We start from the raw sequence: 19,681 nt of genomic DNA, 5'->3' as shown, positions 1-19,681 counted from the left end.
ATAACACTGTGCGTGCTCAAAAATCAAACCCTCATTTTCAGTGTATGGACATTTCTAAGACACGGCGGTCATCTATAGATGTTTCCAAACGGAATTGCAATTTTTAAACATTAAGGAACTTAATGTAATTTGAAATAGATAAAAAGTGAAACTATTTGAAGACGGATTGTTTGAGAATGGAATCTTTTTAATTCATGAATTGAATAAATGGTTCGTAATTAGCAATATTACGATTCATGGGCTCATAAATCGAATATTAGACAACAAGATGGCCTCCTAAAAGGGTAGTATTAGAAACCTATGTATAAAAGTAGTGTAATTGTTTAAAGCAGTGGTTCTTAAAGTGGGGTACGCGGACTCCTGGGGGCCGTGGGACGTAGTCAGGTGGTCCGCTACGCCTAAAAATTGAAATTTGTTATAATAAAATGGAACTCACAGCTGTTATGCAAGAAGTATTATTTTTAGTTACTAAAAAGAAAGCAATTAAAAATTATACTTACGTTTGTAAATTAAAATTTTTCCTACTTTACTAAATTTCTGTCCTGTGAGTATGAAGAGTTGTCTAAAAAGGCATTGCAACATTTGATGCCTTTCCCCATCACTATGAACAGACCTTTTCTGCTCTTCGCAGTATTAAAGCCTGAAACCGAAATCGTCTTAATGTGGAATTGGACCTAAGATTAACTTATAACCGGTGAGAAAACTTATTCCGGATTTTAGTGCAATTATGGAAAAACAGAAAGAATTTCATAGCTCATGTTATCTTAAAGTTTGAGAACCACTGGTTTAGAGTATTCTTCTAAATATAAAGGTACTAATTTCGAGTCTGAAGTATTAACGAGAAGTGTGTTTGTCGGTCGCGACGATATAGCCATGTACAAAACCTAGAAAGTAACTTGATTGGCTATATAGGATTTCTTTAGAAAATAAAGTGCAGTAGTTCTCAAAGTGAGGTCCGCGGGACCTAGCCAGGGGATCCGCGACACCTAAAAATTGAAATGTGTTGTAATAAAATGGAACTCCTAGCTGTTAAGCAGAAAGTATTTTTTCAGGTACTACAAGGAAAATGATAGAAATTATACCTACGTTTGTAAATTTTAATGTTTTCCTACTTTACTAAATTTCTGTCCTGAATCCGGCCAACCGTTATATAGAACTACTTCAAGTGAGAGAAATCCCTTCCTTGTTAAGGCACTTTTTCAAAAGCATTCGTGGGGCCGCGGTGGCTCAGTGGTAGAGCGTTCGCCTCCGGTGCTTGGGGTTCCGGGTTCGATCCCATCCCCGCCAAGTGAACTTTGTGGTGGACAAATACCGTGTGCATGGATTTCCGCGGGGTTCTCCCGTTTCCTCCCACTTTCTTCATTCCACCATTTCACTAATCTCTCATCATCACCGTCTCCTTTAGCCTAACCAGCATAACCTTGGGACGTAAAATTCAAAGATTTCATTTCATTTTTTCAAAAGCAGTTGTACATTAACTGCATGACGCCTTGGAATTTCATGGATTTCATCTTCAAGTGGAATCGGACCTAAGACTGATGATAACAAAACTTACTTCAGATTTCAATGCAATTATGTTAAAAAAAAAAAATCACTCTTCACATTAATGACCTCACATTTGAGAACATTGTTTATCAAGTGAATTTCCTTTTAAAAAAAAAGTAAAGACATCGATTTTCAGTCTTCAAAGTTACTGTATTATCAATTGAAATTTCGTTCACTAGGAAACAATCATGTATCTTTAGAATAAATTACTTATTGCAATATTTTTCTTGATCTTTTTCTTGTCAATAGTAATCCCAATTAGTATAGTTTTTAATATCATGTGAAATTTTAGATAGTATTGCAAGAGGGTCCGCGGATTACTTTCTGAATGAACAGGGAAAGTTTGAGAACCACTGATATAGTGGATACGATAAGTCTGTAGCATAGCGTTCATTTCTGGTGTAAGGAGTCTATGGTTCGATCCTAGGTTGAGCTTGTGATCGACGACAAGATATCCGTGTGATTTCTCGTAGATCTCCCATTTCTTTATGTAACACCATTTCACAAATTCTTTTACAATCATTCACTTTCATTAACCATATGACTCCTTTATCTTAAAGGGCATAAACTTTGGACGTAAAACTAATAAAAAAAAGTTTCCTTTAGAAAGAATGACTAATTAGAGACCAAAAACTAGGATAAAATCTGGGAGGTCAAACTATTTTTACCTACAACCATGATTGCTCTTTAATCTTACCAGGGACATGGTGGTGTAGTGAAAGATCGCTCATCACTGTTACGAAAGATCCCTTGTTCGATTACAGGCTGTACAATACTATGTTGTTGCGCTTTATTGGGTTTCTCTAATTTCTACTATCCTCATTCTACATTCTTTCACTAATAGCTACTTGTTATCTGTCTCCTTTTTATCCACATGGCATAACCACATAATTGAAACTAAAGATTTAATTGAGTTTTATTGTTGATTTCGAGACTTAACTTCCTCCCCAAAAATTTCATTATAGTGACCACATCACTACTGAACAAAGTGAATATATATATTGTAATTCTTTTATATTGTAAAAAGTATATATATATATATATTGTAATTCTTTTATGAGTATAATGGATTAATGGAATTCATGATTAATATTTATAAAAGTTGTAATATGCAGAAATGTTTTAATATTTATTCCTAAAACATAAAATACAATATTTGTATTTGACATTTCCCATGAACATAATTTAAAATTACTTTTTTTTTTTTAATAAAATGTAATTGAATTACGAACTTCTTAACATGTTCGTAACGCATGTCTCTCCGTAAGTGTGGGAAAATAACACACAATTTTCCTTTTTCAATTATTGGTTTGCATGGAATAATATGTTTTTAATGACCATGAATATCTCTTAATAATACTTTCCTATTATGCATTTATTAGCAAGCTTCTAGACGCTCAATAAAACTTCCAATTTCTTCTTCTGTGTAAGAAATATTAATTATAAACGTTACATTATACCGTATCGTAAATGAGTTTGAATTTGTTAACTTAGGCTATGTTAAAACTATATTTTCGATCACTTCCAGTTGGTGATCGGGTCTTAGTTAAGACAAACGCCGTTTTTATTCATCCAAAAAGAAGAGCCCGCTCTTCCCACGAAAAAAAAAAATAATAAACTTTACGCAAAACATTTTAAAAACCAAAGAAACTCTTTTTAGATTGAGGATAGTAGTTGGCAAGTTTAATTTGATAGGAGTTACCTAATGCATAAACCTAGAGTAACAATACGTTCTGATTAATCGGGATGGTTCCGTTTTGAGAATACAAAACACTGTTCTGATTTTCTAAAATAATAATATTTGGCAAAGTTTTTTTTGTCATAACAAAATACTATTTCTAATTAAGTTCACTAGCGTTGATTACCCGCTTCGGTGGGTTGAAATAAAAACCTTTAAATCCAAAACTCCTTATATCATGTGTTTCGTTAAAAATACAGTAAAAATTTAATATTATTGTCGGCTGAATTTGGAGTTAAACGGCATCGAAAGTGTCGCAGCGACCCCGAAAACTATGAATTCGGCAATAATATTTTATCTAATTTTATTTTTAAATTTTATTTACAAACATGATTCCAGATGCAGCTGAACGCCAGTGTACACGGGAATATCTAACGAATATAAGAGATGAAACATAATACAATATCAATAATAATAATAATAATAATAATGTCAATTGCAATAATAATAACAAGATAATATGTAAGTGATAACAAGAAGGTTCACAATAGTTTGTCCACCAAAATGACGTTGTAGTGTGGAGTTATATATATATATATGCAGCTTCAGAATTAAATAAGTCTATGGGTATAAATGACATTTCATTGTATATATTCTATCATTTTAAGTATCTTCCCTCCCCATTCCCTAAGTTACACCGTCAAAGTGAAATGATTAAAACTATCCCAGGCGCCCGAACCTCATCCATGTTGAAAATTTGGTCGAGACCGGTCTGGTGGATCAAGAGGTATGAAGTCACATAGTCACTTTCATTTTTATATATAGACATTGTAAAAAAAATATATGTTTATTATTTAACAACTGCATTATGTTCCCAGCTACACAATAAACACTGTTTGTTTCACGTTTTCATTTAATAGTACTGTTAAATTAAACTGTGAAATTATTAGTGTCCCACTTTTTAGATGTTGAAATTGTGACCACTATACAGAAATCCCTCATACAAACGCCCTTAAATAGATTTTTACAAAGTGAAGACAGAACCAAATTATTTCCTTACAGTGCGCAAAACTAGGTTCAAATCATCCAATTTGTTACATAAAAATTGCAGTCTATCCTTAAACCCCTGAAATATAATATTCAAAAGCTGCCTCTAAATAAGTTCTGTTAAAATAAAATCTGTTTCTTACACGTGCATTCACAAAAATTGTTACTGTTTTTTTTCTCCAATGATTTTTTTTCAGCTCTAATCGCTTTCTCCCGTGGAGGCATTCCGTGACTGTTGCTAAGCGTTTTGAATAATAATAATAATAATAATAATAATAATAATAATAATAATAATAATAATAATAATAATAATAATAATAATAATATATTATTATTATTATTATTATTATTATTATTATTATTATTATTATTATTAGTAGTAGTAGTAGTAGTAGTAGTAGTAGTAGTAGTAGTAGTAGTAGTAGTATTATAAACATTTAATTCCATTACATTCCCTTTGCACTGAAATTTTTAATTTTCACCTCACGGACAAATCTACTCTATCGGAAAGATTTTATGATTTGTTCTCTCTAAAGCTAGCGTATTTGTTCTAAATACAGTAGTCGTTCTATCGTATTTCTTTCTCGATATCTTATTTCATAGTTTATAACTCAGGAATCTATGATAAGGATCTATGGATTCTTGATTATAATTACAATGAAACTTTAATAAAAGTAGAACATTAGCTAAAGTAGCTTTCGTAATAGAATCAATGAATGCGGAAATAAGCTGAGTTCATTACTCAAATTATACACAGGGTGTCATGGTGGCTTAGTAGATCATCACTCATCTCTGTTGCGAGGGTCCTTGATTTGATCTCCATCCACGCAAGTTTGTGGTTGACTACATCGAGTTTGTGCGTTTTCTCGAGATTCTTCCGTCTTTTCCCACATTCTTAACTCCTCAATTATTTCATAGTCATTCATTTTTCATTAATTCATCCGTCTCTTTTAGCCAAAATGGCATAATCATGGGACGTGAAGCTTTAAATTAAATTTCATTTCTAAATTTTTAGACGGAAATAATAAACCAGTTGAACTTACTTTAAAACTGTTCAACTTTCTGCTTCATATTCAAAGTATATACAAGGTTTTGTCTAAAGTCTGTGAAATTCAGCTGAGTGACTTCGAAATAAACATTGGCATTATACTTCCATTGTATGATAAATTATTGGTGAGCAAATTTGTGGACTATTTTCAACGAACTTAAAAAGTTCGTTACTGAATTCTCTATCTGTGTGTATGCGTGTATGCCTGTTATTAGCATTTTTTTCAATTCTGAGCCCTCAAGTCGATAGAGCATGAAAAATTATTTGAGAAAGTGATGGAATTGTTTACGCACTCTTACTGTTCCTGAGATAGTGGCCAAAAAAGTTCCGATTTCGGGAGATTTAAGGAGCCATGTCTTGGGAACCGTAAGTCATAGAGAGAACATATTGGGTTGGTCAATACCTAAGAGGATGGTGAACATTTTGGTACCAAATAATAACCGGTGGGCACTGGCCAACTGGCAGCCGTTCCCCAGACATTCCCAACGTCTTTGGTTGCATCAAGATGAAATTTCTCAATTTGAGTTTGGCCCTTATGCCGTGCGTAGATGATCAACTTTCTTTTAGGACGGTAACAACTATTTCGTTCCTTCTCAGGAAATTTTTTGGTTACCACACATTCCCAACTTTTGCGCCCGTTAGGTTTTCCACCGGTCACCTAGATTTGTTTTGAGGGCATACCTTTCCAAGCCCTTCATAAGCTGCTGTTTTGAGCTCTATCGGCACCTTGCGCCAAAAGGGTCACTCTTGGATGTCGTCCACATAGTAGGAGTATGCAATCGCCAAGACACGACTGATCCAATTGGACATTCTCCCTGCTCTTTGATCCCTCAAGGTCGTATTATCTAGACGGAGTCCGCAATATCTTAGGACCCAAAGCTCCGAGCTTGACTCCTGGTAAATCCTTGCCGTTACTCTGCCCGACTTCCTAGCAAAGATATTTTATTTTATTTTCTTGGTTAACTTGACACTCTGTTTGATACCTGTTATTGATTCAATAATTATGCGTCATGGGTTATTGGCTCAATAATTATTGCGTCATTAGTTATTGATATTGAAAAATTATTTCTTTTTCAGTTTGTTCTGGCAATGCTCTTGAAGCATTTTCAACTTTGTTTTTTAAATTTAATGATTGTGCTCCAAGACTAAGGAAAGCGGAGAAGATGGTATTGAACGAAGTCGCGGAATGAAGAAAATGGAGGAGACGGCAGATATTCGAGAAAACTACGCATATGGAGTTTTTTTAACCTGAAAGTTCATTTGGTGCAAGCAGGTATCGAATCAGGGATCCCATGCATCTTGCAAACTTGACGTCAGTTTTAAGTGTTTTTGAGCCACAATCAGCGAACGAAACTCGAAGCTTCGCTAACGCTCCACTGAACTATGGAAGCAACGTTCTTATGTGGTTTCTTGGAGCATAAGGTGCGAACTATGGACAAGTTCATTTATACAATTAATGGATATCAATAATATTTAGTCCATGTGGTTCCAATGCACAGTGATTCAATTAACAATAGCATTATTAATTTGTGATCACTGTTTGAAGTATTTCTAGCAAACTTTCATCATAAGGCCAAATATATTTATTTCGCTTAAATGATCGCGTAAAGCATTGTTTAAAATAAAATGTAATCTTCAACTTAACATTGAACGGTTATGTCCTTTTGACTAAAAGAAGACGGATGATTAATGAGGGTTAATAATTACACAATAATTGGTGGAATATGAATATTACAGGAAGTGGGAGATGCTGAAGGGAAACCATGGACATGGTAGGGTCCACCACAAACTCAAATGGTCTGGGATCGAACGGGCTCCTCGCGCCAGAAGCGAGCTCTCTACCACTATCGCCCTAACCTGGACATTTGTCTCATGGTCTTCTAATTAATCATATTCAGTTTTGCTACGTAATTCAAGACGTCAGTGATATGAACACAGAAACTTACAAGACAGAAATACTTATGCTCTTCAGAAGGATATTTACCCCCAATGGCTGTTGTCTCACGATCTTCTGCCTAACCCCTCAGACCGTTCTTCTACACCACTGTGTGCATCACAGAACCATTATATCCTCATGTGTTCAAGCTACGTAACGTATTCATAGTAGTGCTGTCGAATTTTTGACATTTGCGGTTTTTGACAAAACCTGTTTTCTGAAAACCGAAAACCGCTGCAAATGCGGTTTTCAAAATCGCCATTTCGGTTTTATGAAATTTTACTTTTTCAAAAACCGGTTTTCGGCTTTTTCAAGAACCGATTTCGACAGCACTAATTCATAGTCACATATAATTATACGAGCATAATTAATTTTCCGGCAAAAATAGTTACATTCAAAGTTGTTCTAATCACATTACGAGACACTATTATTTTGAATGTATATTTGGACTGGAATGTCGTAATAATACAAATCTGTTATATGTTCTGTACGTTGGTATTGTAGTATGTTCACCTACACCATATCGAAATAACAGCAGCTGTGCATGAACTCACGGTTAAATGGTAGCCATTTCGTAAACAGACCCCGCATGAAGGACTTTCCCTTAAAAAAGTTGTTTGTTTTTCCATGACCTTTTTGATGGTGTATCAGATGAATGTTGTTTAAAATTTTCGGGTGGCTTCACAGGGTCGGGTGCCCTTATCATGGCAAACAGAATGCTCTAATCGATACTCTTTCTGGCATTTTAGCTACAGCCCTTTCTGATTTAAAAGCACTTGACGTTTTATTTGGAATACCCATTCATTAGCAACTCAGTAATATTGAATAATTCACTTCTGTTCAAAGAAATTCAGAAGGTACTTAATTGGTTTGTTGAATTTTGATCCATTTTTTCGAAACTACTCTAATAATTTTCTTTGTACATAAATACTTGATTAATATTTACGGCGTACAAATAAGGCTTAATTCGTATTTCTATTGCAACAATTCATAAATGGTAACCCCATATTTTATCAACGTATACAATTTACACTATATATATATATATATATATATATATATATATATATATATATATATATATATATATATATATATATATATATATAGTGTAAATTGTATACGTATATATATATACTGTACCTTACTTCCATTTGATATTGAGAACCTATGTGCGTTCTGGATTCTGGATTAAGCATAATTTAGAACTCCCCACAATGTTTACTTTAATTGATCGTTGAAATTATTATGTCATTGAATTGAAATTTCATGAAATACATGGTCAGAAGGAAAGTGAGACACTGGATTCTAAGAAGGTTGACCTTTCTTTTTCGTCATCGGATATAGAAGACACTGATGATCCTCAATGTGTGGTTCCGAGTCAGGAAAAAAAAAGGGAAATACACTTGGAAATTCTTATTCTCATACACTTTTGACCTTAGAAATAACTTCACCACTAGACCGCTTCATTATATCCGACCGCAAGGCAATGGCAACTGTTGGAACCATGGCTAAATCAACAGGTCTAAACGCGTTGAAGGAAAGGCTCTGTCAACAAGTTCTATTCGACGCCACCGAAGGAAAAACAGGGATGGAGTAGGAAAAAGAACCTTGTCTGTAATGGCTGGTGCTGCCATACCTCCTGCTGTTGCACTTCTGCTTTATTGGGGTACAAAAATGCTGCCACACATTGATCCTCACCATTGTAGTAATGTTCATAGGGTTGTTTTGGTAGTAACTGGAAACGACATAGAGTTCTGATTGGTGTGGCGCAGGTCCCTAACAGCACAGATATAGTTCAAGCCGAAGCCTGTTGTTCGGCAATTCTAGAATGTGGCTTGCAGGATCAGATTAAGGGACTTGTCTTCGACACACCAGCATCGAATAATGAACTTTTTCAGTTATTTTGAATCAAAGTTCAGGAGATGTTGGATAAGGAGTTCCTCTGAATGTCCAACGTCTTTAAGTATGAATATGGTCCTTCGGCAGGGCTGAACATCTCCCTGTTTGCTCTGTTCAAGGAGTAATGGGATTCTCTTGACCATGATTATTGGAGATTTGCACTCAATGATCCTGATCTGGAGTAAAGATTATCTTAATCAGCGGACCTAGCAGACCTGAAATCCCTAGCATTTCGTTTCCTGAAAAGTTCAATTGAATCTTCTGCACATCCGCGGGATGATTACAAAGAATTTCTTATTCTTTCATATGACTTCTTGGGTGAACAGCCTAAAGGAGGAGTTCGCATTAAAATCCTTGGCGCTTTCACCATGTGAGGTGGATGGTAAAAGCTATTTATATGATTAAGATATTTCTGTTCCCGAAGCAGCTGAAACTAATTGCGAATGAATTTAAGGCAGTTACAAATGTCAGTCTCTTCGTCAGTCCTTTGTACTTGCATGAGGAAGCAATCGCTGCTCACGCTCGGAAAAATGATTTGGACTTCATATGCTCTTCGGAAACATCTGTGGTATCTCTCACAGGAGTTTGAAGGACTTGCTTTTCTTGACGAAAGAATCTCATACCAGGACAAAAGGAAGATGGTGGGTAAATTGAACATGCCAGAAGGGAAACGATCAAAGGCTGGAGAGGAAATATTCCACGACAGCACTCTGACAGCTCTCCACGACTGCAAAACCTGAAGGATCTTCGATGTGATACTTACAAATGGCCAAGAGAAGTCTCTTACATTTGTTGCGATAGACCTGTCAACATGGGAGGATGATGCTACGTACCAGGAATTAATGAATGTACTCAACGGCATCGCTGAGCATGCGATCGTTCTTGCTACTAATTTTAACAATTGCCTAATGAAAGATGAGTCCCAGAAACAGTACTTTGTAAAGTTCGTTGCAAAGCCTCGTAAAAATATATCATCTGTTCAGAATTCTTCGTTTGTTCTAAGTTATGAATGTTATAGTGCGACATGTTTATCCTTATACGCTACTTGCATTACAGATTCATTTAATATAGGTTTCTGCATTTTTACTTTTGTACTGACATAAGCATTTCTGTTAAAAGTGGGGGGAAACAAGTGGATACACCCAGACAACGTAGTAAATTGTACGCACGTAGTGATTTGTTTCGTATCGAAGTGTTATGTGTACGCATATAAGCTGTTTCAAAATTACTTTGAAGATAAGAAAATCATTTTTTGGGAACCCCTAACTTTTGGACTAGGAAGACAACATTTCATAAGAAGCGGACTCTTTATAGTAAGTGGTACCAATTGAAGATGTGTCTTAATTAGAATAAATAATTTTGGAATATATATAATAACGGAGAGTAAATATTGTTCCGGCGATTTTATCAACTAAATTTATGACGACTTCGTTTATGTTGAATTAACTATAAAAGGTAAACTTTGTTGTTCAAATTTCTTAAACTAAATCGCATTATACTGTAGTTATTACTGAAAAATTTATTTGTGGAATTCGAATAAAATTATAAGAATTTTCGGGAAACATCGTCTCAAGAAGTAAACTACACCTATGGACATTTTCATAAGAATCTACGCAACAATACAGGTTAATAATGAAATATTTGGTTATGAAATATTACAGGAATGACCAGAGTAGTTTTTGGTAGAACATCCGAAAAGAAGCTCACCCTCAAGAGTAACGAAACCCTTTTAGATTTTTTCAGAAGAATCGAGTTATGCTATGTTGTTAGGTTATTAATGAAATAGTACAGTATTTATTTATAAATATGAACAAAATCGCCTGAGTTGTTTTTGAAGAAGTAGCCTGAAAAACTCACCCTAAGAAAAATACTCCTTGTAGACTTTTAGGATCAAATAAGTTATCCCGTAATGTTAGATTACTAATGAAATATTTATTTGTGAAATATGAAAAAAATCCCTTGAGTCGTTTTTGAGAAAATTGCCCGAAAAGGTCACTCCAAGGATAAACTATCATCTGTGTATTTTACAAGTTAATAATGTAATATTTGTTATGTAATATCAAGAGAATCACATCAGTTGGTATTGAGAAAATATCCGAAAAGAAACTCACCCTCAAGAGTAACCAAACACTTTGGGAATTTCCAGGACAAAGGAGCTACACTATATTTTTATGCTATTAATCAAATAATGAGCAAAATCTCTTGAGTTTTCTTTGAAGTCTCCCGAGAAATTCGCCCTAAGAGTAAACTACCCTTTTAGATTTTTCAGATTAAATGAGTAACGCCGATTATTAATGCCATATTTATTTATGAAATATGAACTAAATCCCTTGTATCGTTTTTGAGAAAATCGCTCCAAAAATTACCCTAAGAATAAACTATTCTTTGTGTATTTTTTCAGAACAAATGAGTTAAAATATTATTAGGTTATTAACGAAATATTTATTTATCAAATATACACAACATCTCCTGAGTCGTTTCTGAGAAAATCACACGAAAACATCACCCCAAGAATAAATTATCCCTTACATATTTTACAGGTTAATAATGTAATATTTACTCATGAAATATCCAGAAAATCACACCAGTCGTTATTGATAAAACATTCGAATAGAAACTCACCCTCAAGAGTAACCAAACCCTTTTGGGTTTTTCAGGACAAACGAGTTACACTATATTTTCATGCTTTTAATGCAATACAGTATTTATTTATAAATATGAACAAAATCGCAAAGAAGTCTTCCGAGAAACTCACCCCAAGAATAAATTATCCTCGTAGATTTTTCAGATTAAATAAGTTATCCCGTAATGTTAGATTATTAATGAAGTATTTATTTATGAAATGTGAACAAAATCCCTTGAGTCGTTTTTGAGAAAATCGCCCAAGAAATGTCACCCAAGAATAAACTATCCTTTGTGCATTTTTTCAGAACAAATGAGTTATGAAATGTTAGGTTATTAACGTAATATTTATTTGTGAAATATGAACAAGAATTGACAGTCGTTTCTGAGAAAATCGTCCAAGAAAAGCCACTCCCAAGAGTAAACTATCCCTTCTGAATTTTTCTCAGAGATGCGACTTTACCTCAGTATAGGGTTGCTAATGAAATATTGATTTATTAAATATAAACAATCGTTACAGCCATTTTCGAGAAAATGGGATATTTTTAATTTTCCTCCTTCAGTAAACTACCCTTAATTTTAGGGGTGGAAACAATATTCGAAAAATTCCTCTGACGAATCTTAAAAAAACATTAAATTTAAGATTTGTTGCGAAAACGTTGAACACTACAGGCTTCTAGATGAGTAAATATATCGTCCCCCTTGAGACAAAGGGGCTTATCTAATTTTTTTTTCAACTTTTCCGGAAGACAAGCTTAACTCGTAAGTAGTCGCGCCATTTTTTGTAACGTAAGTATTCGCGTGGGGGTGCCACAGACCCCCATATTTTTTGTTGTTTTTAGTTGGTAATTAAAATATTGCGGTGAGAATTGCTAGAGACATTCCTTATAACGTTTCTTTTCGACTCAGTGATTAATAAAAGGCAAAATATTGATGTTTCTCACGAAGGTACTGTAAGTGGCAGCAGTATAACCTACTCCATTTTCAAGAAAATCACGAAGGAAACTTGCTGGGGGTCCAGGAGACCCCCACGCGAGCACTTACGGGTTAAAGATGTTATCATACGTTTATTTTATCGTGTTCTGTCAAAATTTAATTTGATCTCTTAAGTTGCATACCTGACACGAGGAATATCAAACTAAATTTTAAAAGAAGACGATAGAATAAATTGTCTCCTGGAGAAGTTAAGAAAATGAGATACGCCCTTTTGTCTTGAGAGGGAGATATTTATTTAGGGACAGAGAAACGAACAGGCGAATGGACATTCAAAAACCACTGTTTGGCTGTAGTGGCCATAAAACGCGTAAATCCGTTGATATCTCGAATTCTATTCCCCAAAATGATCACCATACTTTTTTCTACTATCGTCGCTCGAAAATAAAAATGTATCATTATAAACTTTTCTGTGAATAACGATTTTGTCCATATCTCATAATTCAATATTCCAGTAATAACACTATAATAAGGCCTGATTCATGATTCCACTAACTAAAATGCCCTTTTTCCTACGGGGATAATAGGTTTATGGAAAATATTCGAATTTCTTCGCCTTTAGGGTATTTATTTCACAGTGTAATGACAAAAATACAAAATATATATTCTACTTTTGGCATAAATAGCCTCTGCATATGATGACACTCCACTTGTTCAATAACAACAATAACACCCAGTAGACAACGGATTACATGTCATCAATCAACATGTGATCCGAAAAAGGACGAACATTATCACCACCCTGATAATCTATGAGGTCTCGTAATAACAGGGTATATAATACGCCGTGGCGCCATCGAAAGGATCAGTCTGCATTGGGACTGGTCACCTTATCTACCTTCTCTTGGCTGCACTGGGCCTTGGAAATTTCCTAATCCTCTCTTGGCTACGTCTATGCAGTGAGATACACCCACCTCTTGACTGCGACTGGGCTTTGAGATTTTCCCGAATCCGTCCCTTGGCAGCGACTGAGACCTGGACCTGCCTAATCACCAACCACTAAATTAAGGGACTCGATGGTCTTCGGACCACCTTTTAGAACTGTACTATACTGTATCATGGTGAAGATTTATAATGAAAACGGTTGGTGGAAGAAGTTCAACTTCGTGTACCATCTTTTGTCTCTACCATCCTATTTTCCGCAGGAGTTTACAATATTGAAACACCCTATACCAAAGAATACGCCTTTGATCAAGTTGATATGATTAATTTGTTAATAGACGTTAAACATAGATTTAAATAGTATAGGGAGTGTCATCAATAACTCAGGGACACCGAAAACTATGAATTAAACACTAATGTCAGTCGTTTTTTATTAATATTTTATGTCACCATTTCCCCTCCCCTAGGGGCTAATGGAGGTTGCATTTGGATTTAAACGACATCGGAAGTCTCCGACTAATCTCAGTGATCCCGAAGACTATGGATTCTACTCTGATGTCAGTCGTTGTCGATTATTTTATAATTACCTCTTCCTACTCTCTAGGTGTGCTAAGGGAAATTGCCCCCCACCCTTGAGACTAAACTTGGATTTATAGGGCATCGGAACTGCCTCCAAAGGGACCCCGAAAACTATAGATTCGACATTAATATGCTTTAGAGACTTCTACATTACCGAAGTCAGAGAAGAAACGTTTAGATAACTTTGAAATGTGGTGTTGTAGGAAGATGGAGAAGGTAAAATGGACTAAGGAAGTAACAAACGAAGATGTTTTAAGACAGGTAGGAGAGAAGAAAATCCATTTAGCCAACATCATTTGTAGCAAGGGCAATTGGATTGGACACATCTTGCGAAGAAATTGTCTTTTTTATACTGCCATACCACCAACGAGGGAAAGATGGAAGGAAAGCTAAGAGTAGGAACAACTCATCGATGATTTGAAAAATAGAATAAAATATTGAGAGTTAAAAATAGGGGATTGAAGATGAAGAAACATGGAGGAAATATTTCCAGGCCGAACCTAAAAAACAAAGAAAGAAAGGGACCAATTAACTCAGGTATCCAGAAAATTATAGATTCGACACTAATATTGATCATTTTTGATTATTATTACATGTCACCATTTTTCCCTCCCCTTCATGAGCACTAATGGAGACTGAACTTGGACTTAAACTGATCGAAAGTGCCAATATTCACCTCAGCGACCCCGAAAACTATAGGTTCTACATTAATATCATTCGTTTTCGGTTATTTTTGTGCACAATGTCACTCAGCCGCGTGCTAATGGGGGCTGAAATTGGACTTAAACGGTATCGAATGTGTCACGATTTATTTTAACAATCCCGAAAACTATGAATTCTTCACTAGTTTCGGTTGTTTTAGATCATACACACACATATACATACATACATACATACATACATACATACATACATTTACAGGTATATATATAAAGAATTAAGGAATGGAAGCGAGACAATTTAATTCAGTGGACTTCATATTATATCAATTTTATATTCTGCATACAAAGTAAGGAAGTTAAGACGACCATTTATGAAATTAAATGTTCAGATTAATACAATTAAATTTTAACAAATCTGAAATTATTTGTAGCACAATATTAATGGAATGCTCCGTGTCAACCGTACTATGTTAATGAAATTAATAAGTTTCTTCTTATTAGACTTACGATAATAAATTATCAATTTTCTTTTCTAACCAATGTTTACAATAATATGTAACATGATTTTTTGATTACATTATTAAAATACTAATATGTGGAATATCTTTTAGACGATACGTTCGTGACACAGAAATATATGCAACAATATTTCCAATGGGATTTTCAAGAAAGTTTTGACTTCTTTACAACGAAAGACGTTTTAGCAATCACTGGTAAGTAAAATTAGTATCACATTTCAGATTAGCTAAAAAGTTGAAGTAAATCCTTTAAAATGTCCTTTAATTTAAAGACTGATTAAATCACTTTTGTTCTCCCCAAAATGGAAGAAAATTGTTAAACGTGTTTTCGAAATTAAGTGTGTTTATAAGTGTGTGTATAACCTGATAGTCATTATTCCAAAGTAGTCCAAGGTGAATTTTTCCGAAGTTATAACTTAGCCAAATTGCTTTCAAGCATCCCGAAGACGCTTAATTTACCTTTTTGCAATAAGTGAATGAAATTTTTTTGCAATAAATTCCAAATTAAGTCAACATTTCTGTGTAATATTAGAAAATCAAAACTTATTTCATATTATTTAATGTATAATACAAAACAGACTTCTTAAAATTCATTTACTCAAGTATAGAAAATGTTTGTAAAATGTTATAGAATTTAAAAGAAATTAAAGGCAAAAGCGAAAAATCTATATTCTTTGGCGTGATAATTTTAGTTTTAAAAATGTCAATCCTGTATTGAGGCCTGAAACAGATTTGGCCTCCTCAGCAGCGAAGCAGTTGCAACTAATGAAATGAAATGAAATCTTTGAGTTTTACGTCCCACAGTTATGCCGGTTAGGCTAAAGGAGACGGTGATGATGAGTAATGAGTGAAATGGTGGAATGAATAAAGTGGGAGGAAACGGGAGAACCCCGAGAAAACCCACGCACACGGTGTTTGTCCACCACAAAGTTCACTTGGCGGGGGCTGGGATCGAACCCGGGACCCCTAGCACCAGAGGTGAACGCTCTACCACTGAGCCACCGCGGCCCTCCAGTTGCAACTAAAACACCCGTTTTGCAATCTGAAAGGGGAGAGAGGTAACCTAAGGGCAATAATCTTGGGTTAAGCCACATTGCCACGTTAAATGAATCTGGCAGCTGTCATTAAAAAAAAAAAAAAAAAACTTTCAACCCGATCTTTCTATTACTCTTTACATGTTACAACTTTTTGAAGGCAAGAAAGGTTTCTCCACACATTCAGCACTGCACTGTAGTGGACAAACAATGAACCTCCTCATTAAAAACGTGTATTTTGGCGCATTTCCCCTCCCTATCCAAACGAATCCGTTGTTTCGGAACCGGCGAAACTTTTTTTTTTTTTTTTTTTTATGTCAGCGGGAGGGTGATAGCAGGTAGTAAGCAAGACGTCCCAGAAAGTTTCGCATCGTTCAACTCCTTGCAAGATGGAAAAAATGTTTTATGACCCTTTCAAGACTATGTGTACACGGTGAAATATGGTAGGGTTTCAAGATTATGACAGCTACACGTTCTTCTAACGTAACAATGTGGCTTTAGGAATTACTCCAATGTTCTGTGTCTCAAAGGAGCCCAATTGAAAATGTGCCGCCCACACGTACCTTTTAGAACCTTTTAGAACGTTTAAACTTTTAGAACGTTTTACTGAGGAAGTATAGTTACATTAAAGGGAATTTTTAATATCTGGTTTCAAAATATGTAGTAGTTTATACTTAATTTCTAGTAAAGATGCTAAAAATGTTGATGGCAAAAGCAAAAGAATGTATAACCGTTATGGCAATACTGTGAAGCACATTTTTGTAGTAAGAGCGCGAAAATCGACGGATAGCGGGTGTAATATCGTGGTTTTCTGCATGTTTTACTTTGTTTTCAAGCGAGCGATATTGTGTGTTTGTAACATATTTATGCGTGCAGTAATTTTTGTGAGTTTGTTACAGTGTTTAGAACGTTGATCTTGTGCTGAATTAATGTGTACATGGTGGAGAACATTGGTTCGTGTGATGTTATCGTTTCGTTGTTAAACATAAAATTTTCTAGGCGAAGTGAGGTGGCTCAACGGGCTATTCTTAACAATGGACCCCTTACCACTGATTTATGATTGAATCAGGTAGACGGTAAGAAGGCTAGAACTTTTAAGAAATCTTGGTATGACATAAGTGGCTATGCGGTAGTATTGTAGTTGGTAGACTATTTTGTTGTCCGTGCTTGCTTTCTAAGTGTGAAGAAAACTGTATGGTATTCTGAAAGATATTTTGATTTAAAGAACTTGGCTCAGAGCTTAGAAAAAAATTCTAAATCAAAAGACCACATCAATAATTTTATTGGTTTGAAACAAATCAGCAAAAAAGCTGCAACGATATTAGAACAGATAAATGAGCATGAAAACCAAAGAAAATTAGAATTTAACAAGAATGTCACAAAAAACAGAGACATTTTTAAGAAATTGATTGATTTGACGTGTGTGTTATGCAAGCGGGGACTATGGTTTCGTGTGCATTCTGAAACACACGACTCTTTGAACCGTGGAAATTTTAAAGAAATTTTTGAGTTAATGCTAAGTTGTAACCAAGAACTAAAAACTCATTGGGAAAAACTGGGTCATTTTAATAGCCTGTCAAAAGGAACCCAAAATGAATTGATTGATTGCATAGTCAGGATACTGACTAAGGCTATTGCAGAAAGGATTGAAAAAATATTTTTTTCTTTCATGTCAAGTAGACGAAATGCCTGAGAGCTTGTAGATCACAATGTTCTGTGATGCTTCGATTTGTGGATACTGAAGGTGAAATTCAGGAACACTTTTTAGGATTTTACTACCTAAAAGGGAACAAGTCTGCTGCAGCAATGTGTAGTATGTTGGTAAATGTTCTTGATAAATATAATTCCAAAAAGATTGGTTGCGCAGACTTGATGAAACCAGTGTTCTATCAGGACAATTAAATGGTCTTCAGAGTCGGATGCGTAAATTTGCTCCTCAGGCTATTTTCACCCACTGCTTTGTACATAGTTTGAATTTAATTCTTCAACAGAGCTGTAAAAATATTTATGCAGCAAAACTGTTTTTTCTCTACACTGCAAGAAATCCCAAGCTCTTTTCAGAAATCTCCGAAACGAACAGCAATTTTAGAACGCGTTGCAGGAAAGCACCAACTCACATTGAAGTAAGATGGAATTCAAACGCAAAAGTTATTTCTATCATTTCAAACGAAAGAGTGAACTTAGTGAAAGTGTTTTCGGAAATTATGTTCGTAGAAACGAATGAAAAACTATTCGGCAAGCTGAATAATACAAAAGAAGCTAGAAGAATATGAATCAATTTTTCTCCTTCTTGTGTTTAAAGATATTTTTGCACAAACTGAGTTTTTGTTTAGCATTATTCAGAGAAAAATGTCAGATATTCAAGTATGTATTCGCGAAGTTAAAGAATATGTAAAGTTTCTTGATGCGCTAGGGAACGATATTATACTTAGTGAGTACAATCGGCGTACCGAAGAAGAAACTAACTACTTTGAAAAGGGCTAAAGTCATTGAACGTGAAACAGGAACTACTTGCGCCAAATAAAAACAAATTTTCTTTCAAATAATTGACACTATAAAAACTCAAATAGACATCAGATTTTCAGATTTAACCCTTAAACGCATGACATGAATTGTACCTTAGTTTCCATAACATGGGTCTTTATGATGGGTCCATGGGTCCATAACATGGTCCATAAGATTAGTCTGTTCAGAGTATATATTTCTAAAAAAAATCCAATTCAAAGTACAAGACTAGTAGTAATAATACTACTACAAATATAATAACATTTTAGTAAAACAAATATTAATTTGCTATAGTAAAGAACTAATCTAATACTACTATAAAGATTAGTATTAGTATTGTATACTAATACTAATATATAATAGTAATCTAATACTAAAATATACCGCGGATCAGAAATGACCCATGTTATGTATAGTACGTATAGAAACATATATAATAAAATGTAAAAAATAAATACAAAACCAAAAACTTAAATACATTATTTTTATGTAGTAAACAAACCAATAGAAGATGTCACGGAGAAAAACTACTGTGCAACAAATATTGCAGAGAAAAATCTATACATAAATTACTGCTGGGTCATTTTTGACCCATGTTCTGCGTTCTAGGGTTAAATAAATTGGAATTTCTTCAGTAGCTGATTCTAGTAAATTTGATGTATACTCTGCGAATTTTCCCTCTCGTGGTTTGACTTCCTTGATCTCAACATATGGACCCTATTTCAACACT

General features: G+C 34.6%; 1 protein-coding gene across 1 annotated transcript in view; it reads left to right on the top strand.

Moving 5' to 3' along the window:
* Positions 1–19,681, top strand: part of LOC145662623 (uncharacterized) — an 82,549-nt gene that overhangs the window by 32,407 nt on the left and 30,461 nt on the right. The window contains exon 3 of the mRNA XM_081728362.1: positions 15,506–15,607. Within this exon, the coding sequence (XP_081584488.1) occupies positions 15,506–15,607 (102 nt within the window). The remainder of the gene's footprint in view (positions 1–15,505; positions 15,608–19,681) is intronic.

This window comes from Thermobia domestica, chromosome 10, assembly GCF_964235325.1.
Source record: "Thermobia domestica chromosome 10, izTheDome1.hap1.1, whole genome shotgun sequence".
Lineage (NCBI taxonomy): Eukaryota > Metazoa > Arthropoda > Insecta > Zygentoma > Lepismatidae > Thermobia > Thermobia domestica.
This window is presented reverse-complemented; position numbering and strand designations above follow the sequence as displayed.